Source organism: Dendrobium catenatum, unplaced genomic scaffold (assembly GCF_001605985.2).
Source record: "Dendrobium catenatum unplaced genomic scaffold, ASM160598v2 fragScaff_scaffold_156, whole genome shotgun sequence".
NCBI lineage: Eukaryota > Viridiplantae > Streptophyta > Magnoliopsida > Asparagales > Orchidaceae > Dendrobium > Dendrobium catenatum.
In genome coordinates this window covers 8,453,801-8,461,923 of record NW_021318618.1, presented here as the reverse complement: position 1 = coordinate 8,461,923, position 8,123 = coordinate 8,453,801, and the positions used below count along the sequence as shown (strand labels likewise).

Below are 8,123 nucleotides of genomic sequence, written 5' to 3'. Positions count from 1 at the left end.
TTATAAATGACCTGCATCTTCTTCTCTTGCACTTTCAAGTAAGTTTCCTATATCCATTCGATTAAATGTTTCTAGAAATCATTTGAAAAATTTATGAATCTGATGGAACTTGAGTTGCAAAATTCGGAATCCAAGAAAATAGCCCAAAAATAGTGGAAGAAAAGAAGATTTCTTGGATGAAAACACTCACAAACACTTCCTTTAGTCAAATATCAAAAGACTTACAAGTTTCCACGGATACAATGCTCCCAATTCGAGAAGGGAAGCTTTCTCCCAAGCCCTAGAGAAGAGAAACCTAAAACAGCCACCAAACAAAGATCCTCTAAAAATAAACCCTAACTCCCCTTAAACCCTCACATGATCCCCCCAAAATACCCTAAACACCCCTAGGGCAAACAAAATTCCCTCCCTTATTCATTTGGTGGGCCCCTTGGGCCCACCCGCCCCCCTTCTTCCCTTCGGCCGACCGCCCAGGCAGGCGGGTTCTCCGCCTGCAGTAAACAAGAGCCGGCCCTTTTTGGGCCGGTGTTGAAGATGGATGGACCGGCTGGTCCGGTCCATCAAAATCCTTATTGCATTTTTTAATTATTTTGATCATTTTAATATTGGCTTGAGTTTTAGTTCAAGTAGTGGCTGCTTATATTTGCATAAAACATGTTATTGAAATTTACGAATCTTCATTTTTGTTGCATGTATTCATACCATGCATCAGATTAGATGCATTAGTATAACCTAACCCTCAATCATCTTGCATCATATTGATATTATAGCTTTAGGTTGTCTATATGTCATTATATAAAATTGCGCATTATATAACTCACCTTGAGGCCCGCCTCCGTGCAATTCCAATGAAAAATACCTCAAGGCTCACACCTCGAGCTTTTTTTGTGAGGCTTGTGCCTTAGCTTGGTTGAGGCTCGCCATGAGGCGCCACTTGCCTTGCTAGTTTGAGGCTTACGCCTCATCATATGTGTTTTTTATTAAAACTTGCCTAAATCTTAAACTAAGGCCCCAAACAAATCACTCTTTCATGCATCCGGGGCCGCAACAACTTCCTCTCTATTGCCTTGACTTCTAGCCCGCCACCTTCGTTGCCTTTGTTGTTGCCACCACCAGGGATTACTTGAAAGCAGCACACCACCTCCTCTTAAAATTTTGGAGTATTAATCTCATATTTATATTGATGAAAAATATTTATGAAAGGTGAAGATTGTTGAAATAAATGAAGAAGTAGTATATTAGGAGGCATTGGGCTCCACAGGATGAGGTAGAGGGAAAGATCCCTTCAGTGATGAAAGTGTAGATAATTTATGAGTTGTTGCCAACTATTTCAGCTTTCTTTAGGAATTAAATGCCATGAGTCAGGAATTGAGCAATAAGAAATTTGGAGTTGAACTTGATGGTATATGATACTTTTATGCAATTTCTATATTTATATTATTTTTCTCTTATAATATTTGAATTTTAATTCTATTTCATGTAATTTATCATTTGTCACTTTATGTCTTGTGCGATTTTTTCTTTCATATATATATATATATATATATATATATATATTTGTTACTTCATAGTTCAATATAAAGTTAATATTTCATCATTTAATATATTATTTGGGTATTATATAAAAAAATTCACTTTATGCAATTTTTTTTATCTTGAGATTTTAAGACAATGTTAAGTTTCCTGAATCTAAGAGTTAAACACTTTCAAGGTGTGCATTGCTTCCTTAAGACAATCAGTTTAATTTGTTGCACCTACTATATCTAAAGGATAACCCTACCTACCATTAATAAAGACACTAAAGGGAAATCATCTGCATCTACATCTAGTTGTAAGATTTTAGCAAACATTTTAAAGTATCATCAAATTAGTCAGTATGGTAACGAGTGTCTTAGTAGGAACTTGCATATAGATATGAAGGAGAAAAGAAATGAAATTAATAAATTTAATGATGTTCATTAATTTGATGAAGAGATGAGTGATTTTGAGGATGTTTTAATTGATAAATCTTTCAATATCATATGATGCATCATAGTTAATGTTTAATAAAAATTTAAAAAAAAAAAAAATTTTGAAAAAAAAAAATATGATGCATCATAGCTGCTTTTGAAGGTTAAATTTGATTTGAAGAGGATTGCTATTTTGCAAATTTAGTTTGAACATGAGAAGCTATACAAAATCATAATAGATGTTGGAAGTTTGCCTTGGAGGCTTGGATCATATGAAGTTGAAATCTGAACCACATCTACAAATATTTAAGTCAGCTTGAATTGATAAAACTACTATTTTTGCATCTCAATGATATGTAGTTCTAATTCATATTAACTACTTATATTAATAGAATTTAGTGTGATTTGTTGCTCATGATATTTTTGATAGACTTTAGCTTTGATTTAGATGTTACTCATTTTAGGAGATCTGATAAATATGCTTTAAATAATGACGGCAGAATTGTAGTTTTAAACCTACAAAGCTAAAAGTAAAATTGAATCTGCAAAAGAATCTAGTATTCCAAATGAAGTTAAAAAGTCTTAATATTTCAAATAAGCATGTATTTAAGACAGAGAGCTTGCAAGGGGATGTGGTAATGCCTTGGTAGCTGTAAGTTGAATAATGTAGTACTTGAGGTTGTGAGTTTGCTGACGATGTTAATCAAATATTGACTAATTTTAAAGATATTCATCATAATGAGCTTTGTAATGATTTACCACTACAAAGTTATATACAATATATCATCGATTTAGTTTCCCAGTTCATCATTGCTAATTTTTCTTATTATATGATGAACCCAACAGACATGTTGAAAGTAAGAGATAAGTTGATGAATTACTTGAGAAGAGATCTGTTAGAGGAATTATGAGTTCTTACGTTGTGCCAACTTTGCATGCTCCTAAGAAAAATGAGAGTTGATAAATGTGTATATATAGTGGTACCATCAATAAAATCAAGAATAAATATATGTTTTCTATACCTCATTTGGATGATATTTTAGATGTGATGAATTGATGCTATGATATTTCATAAGATTGATTTAAGAGGGTGACTATTACCATGTTAGAATGAGGAAAGGTGATGCAGGACTAAATATGAAATGCAGTTAATTCATATGAAACTTGCACAACTCTTGATTAGAATAATCGTAGAACAAGACTAGTAGCAGTTCCAAACAACGAATCAAAACAAATAAGGGGTCACACCCGCTTAGGCTAAATTACATAACCTGAGAGTTGGAAAAATGTTCAAAACAAGTAGTAAATCACTTAATGCCGTAGTAGTAGTTTCAATGCAATCCCTAATCTAACAATGAAAATTAGTGAGCATAAAGGCACACTCTAAAACCCTATGTTTACTAAGCTTAGCAGTAGAAGGGAGAGTCGTCCTTTGTGACTGCAATCAAGCACAAGATAGAGTTAGACTAATGAAGTATAATGAAAAGGGGAAAAGAGAACCTCTCATCAAGGAGTGGTGGAGATCCTCCACTCGATGCCTTCGAAGTGCTCGTTGATGGCTTCCACTAAGGTATCCATAATACGCTCCAAGTAGTCCTCGACGGTATGATCGATCCTTGGATTCACGTCGAAGAAAGTTGATCGGAGAATATCGGTGAGGCCGTCCTTGTCCCAAGTCAAGCCGTATTCAGTTTCTGGATCCGCCATTCATGAATGCTAAGTAACAAATCCTTCAAGGGGGGTTGCTCTCTTCAATATTGGATCGAGAAAGAAGTTTCTTGTCGCTGGAAAGTAGAGGAAAGGCAAGAGCAACTTCCTTTTCAAAATCTGAAATTGTACTTCAGATTTTGAGAGTCTAAGGAAGACAACTTAATAGGGGGAATTCAACTTCAGCTTTGGGAAAAAGAGAAGAGCCCAGAACCTGAATTATTCTCAGGTTTTACCTTGGAAGGAATTTAAAATTTGAAAACAATTCCAAGAGGAAGAGAGAGGGAGGGGGGCGGCGGCAAAGGTGAGGGAGAGCTTTAATTCAATTCTTAAAGGAGTGATTTCCTTATGGAAATAAATTAATTAGGTGGGTATAGGGGATTTCGGCCAAAGGGGATTGGGGTGAAATTGGGAATTGTTTCCAAGAGGGGTGAGAGAGATTTAGGAAATAAATCCCAAAGGATTTATTAAAGGGGCTGGCGGCTTTTAAAACAAAGGAGGAGATTGGGGAGAGATTTGGGGTTGCTTAATTTGGGATTTATGATTTAGGAAAGAAATAATTAAATCCAATTTGAATTTGAAATTCAAATAGGATCAATTTAGAAACTTTCCAAAAACAGTGTTGGTAAATTAGGAAAGATTTCAAACCTCAAATTATATGAATTTGAATTTCAAAATCTGCCCAAAATATGTCCACCCAAATTAGGCAAGGGAATTCAATGGGGAGAGGGGATCTAGGTCGGCGGGTTGGTGGTGTTCGGGTATGGGGTTTGGACCGTGAAATTGAAAAGGGGAGGAGGGGAATCGGGGTGGTGGAGAGGCTGGCGGCTTAGTGAAGAGAAGATAGGTCGGTTGGGCAGGGTTGACTGGCGGTGGAGAACAAGGGAATGAGAGGAGAAGGGAGGAGAACCAAGAGCCACCAGTGGTGACTGTTGGGTACGACGGGTGGCCTTTCCTAGGCTCCACCAAGCTCTCTAACTCTCTTTCAAGCTCTCACAAAAACGTCAAGAATCACAAGTGCTGGAAAAATCTTCTTAATCATTCATTAACTTCAAAACATAAGGCATGAGGTTATAAATAGCCAAGTACAAGGACTCAAGAAAAGTAAAAGATAATCTTGCCCTTTGGGCTTACATATGACATTCCCCACTAAAAGGGTACAACTGGAAAATTAATAAAAACAAATACATGACACATGAAAATAGAAAAATACATGAATAGGAAAATAACAAAAGTAACTCATAAATATAAGGACTCGATCGTGCCCGTAGATCGGCGGCCACGCCTCTGATAAACCTTCCATGAGCTGATGTCCTCATCAAAAGGTGATTAACAAAAAACTATTTTTAAAATAAAAATTAGATTAGATGAATAATTGATGATGTCTTCAAGATTAATTAACCCTCCAAGTACTTTTTTTATTGAAAATGAATCATGTCTTGCATGTTTTCGTCTGTTTTTTTTTTAATGATATTTAAATTTGTTAGAAGAAAAGAAATGATCATTTGATGTAACTTATTAGAGTATTTAAGATTTTATGAGATGAGAAGTTATATCCAAAGCTAAAGATATATTGCTTTGTGATTCTGTATGCGATCTTAAGTTTTGCTATGTTTGAAGATGGTTTATTCGTTGATTTTGATAAGTTTTAAAGTGATTAATAATTAGCCAAAATCTATCAATATAATGATGTTTATAGTTTTTATGGCTCGACTATTTTTTTAAGGCAATTTATTATAGGGATGAGTATTATTGTTGCTCCAATTATGAATTGTTTGATGAAAGGTGAGTTAAAATGGATTTTAAATCTGTTAAATTGTACTTAAGTTGCCTTATTTTGATAGTTTCTGAGCTTAATTGTTATGCATTTGGTGTTAGTATTGGAGTACTATTACACTAAGGACATCTTATTTTATTTTTTAGTGATTAATTGAATAAATTCAAATAAATTATTCAAGCCATAATTAAAAATTTTATGTTATGTTGCAAGTTCTTTGATATTGTAGATAATAGTATCTATTACCTAAAGTGTTTTTGTTTTACTTTGATCTTCAAGCTTTAAAATATCTAAGTTCTTCAAATAAGTTAAGGCATAGAAATGCTAAATGATTTCAGCTTCTACAAAAATATTTACTTGTACTTCCTTGATGCTTTGAGTAGAGCTTTAATCCTTCTATGTCAAATGCAACTTAAGGTTATTTGTTTTGATCTTATAAAACAAGAGTTGCCACTGGTAAGGCTTTCAGTGAAAAATTTCAAGATTTAAATAATGATTTATCTTCACTTAACAATGAATTCATGATTAAAGACTATTACTTATTTAAGAGTACTTGTCCTTCTGCTCCTGATTCATCATCAAGGGATATTTTGACTTTAGAATAATATGTCAAAGGTTTTGCTAGATATTTTGATAGACATAAGATCATTGTAAGAGTTGAAGGTAAATGTTTCTATCTAAGGTTGAAAAAATAATACATAGTTGTATATATCTCCATTAATTCCATATAAATCGTGGAATGATGCTAGTCTGGATTTAATGTTAGGTTACCACACACATTAAGGAAATATTACTCTTGTTTTGTGGTGGTGGATCCTTCTTTTCAAAGATGACATATTTAATATTATGCCATAAAATTGTTGATGCGTTTCCTTATATTTTAATATACTCATTAAATTGCATGATTTATCTAAAATAATTATTTTTGATCGAGATTTAAATTTTATTTATTGTTTTTTAAGAACTCTTCGGTAGAAAATGAGAACATAACTTAAATTTTCAACTACTTATCATCCACAAATTAATGGCAAACTAAAGTGTAGCATGAATATCAAACAGGTCATAGCAGCGACAAACCGTGCTGATATTCTAGATCCTGCTCTGATGCGATCTGGCCGTCTAGATCGCAAAATCGAGTTCCCTCATCCCTCAGAGGAAGCAAGAGCTAGAATTTTACAGGTACAATGCTCTGTTTATGAGTTTCCTTTCACTTATTTTATGCAAACTATTGTAACTCTTGGATCAAGAAATGAAATATATCAGAGTTATCATTTTATGCTAATGCTCTTCAATTATCGTTGAAATTTAGATCCACTCAAGGAAAATGAATGTGCATCCTGATGTCAACTTTGAAGAGCTTGCTCGCTCTACAGATGATTTCAATGGAGCTCAATTGAAGGCAGTTTGTGTGGAAGCTGGCATGCTTGCTCTACGTCGAGATGCAACTGAGGTTCCATCCTAAACTTTGTTGAACTTGTTTACTATATTGATTGCATTGATTATTTTGATTTTATTTCTTGTGTTATGGGTTGTTTGGCTTTTGGGTGAAAGTGAGTGAAGAGATTTATCCTAAACTTAGGGGTCAAAGTTTTTTTGTATATATAATTTAAGAGAATTTAATGTTAAGTTTCGTTTGGGACAGCTTTTCACTGTTTTTTCTCGCTGTTTTTAAAGAAATTTTGTGCTGAAAATCTATAGGAGAAAGTAGGAAAATTGACCCAAATAAAATCTTAGGCTTTGTTTGGGACGGTTTTTTCTACTACTTAAAAGAGCTTTTTAAGTATAAAAATGTTAATTTTTAAACAAAAAATTTGTTTTAAGAAGCAATAAAAAGCCGTCTAACGAAACTTTAATGTTGAAGTAAAGCTGCAATTTGCATTTTTTTTCCCATAACGGGGACCTAACAAGATGTTTGTAACTGTTATCTTGCAGGTGATACATGAAGATTTCAATGAAGGCATAATCCAAGTGCAGGCCAAGAAGAAAGCCAGCTTGAACTATTATGCTTAAAGTAGATTCTCATGTTTCCTCCGCTGCTTTCACAAGATTTCTGGCCTCTGTAACATTGAAGTTAGTATTGCAAAAACTAAATTTATGAAACTAAAAAGAAAATCTCTACCCTTTTGGTTCTTATGCTGCTTGAAAATAGAATATAGGCTTCGTTTGAGGCAACTTTCATATTACTTTCTAAATTGGCTTTTTAATACAAAAAAAAATTAAATTCAAAATGTTTTGATAGTAAAAAACTGTTTTAGAAAGCAAGAGGAATTCTTATTGCATTTTAAAGTAGCTTTTTAGTAAAAATTTTAATATTTATATTAAAATTTTATTTTAAGAAGCATTAAGAAAGTCGTGCTAAGAAAGATAAAGAACTTGGAATATATATTAAAAAAATTTAAGGCTTTATTTGAGATAATTTTTTTTTTTCTATTTTTTAAAGTAATTTTTTAGTAAATTATTTTAAGAAGTAATAAAAAAATTGAATGCCCTAATGTAAAACAAAAGAATGTTCTGCAAACATTTCTTGTCTTATTGTTTATTTGCAAGCAAATTATGCATGAAAAATGATCTTATTTTTCATAGAAAAATAATTACGTGTAATAGAGAGTTGAGTATCATTGAATTTATTTTGGTATTGATGTTGTATATATATATTGTATATTGTATTACATTAATTTTAAAATATATTT

The 8,123-nt window shown here is 32.9% G+C and overlaps 1 protein-coding gene across 1 annotated transcript; it reads left to right on the top strand.

Moving 5' to 3' along the window:
- The first annotated feature begins 6,457 nt into the window (after positions 1 to 6,457).
- Positions 6,458 to 7,601, top strand: LOC110098053 (26S proteasome regulatory subunit 6A homolog). Its single transcript, XM_020824791.2, has 3 exons — positions 6,458 to 6,612; positions 6,743 to 6,883; positions 7,366 to 7,601. Exons 1-3 carry the CDS (start codon positions 6,478 to 6,480, stop codon positions 7,441 to 7,443), a joined length of 354 nt encoding a protein of 117 aa, XP_020680450.1. The 5' UTR covers positions 6,458 to 6,477; the 3' UTR covers positions 7,444 to 7,601.
- The last annotated feature ends 522 nt before the right edge of the window (positions 7,602 to 8,123 follow it).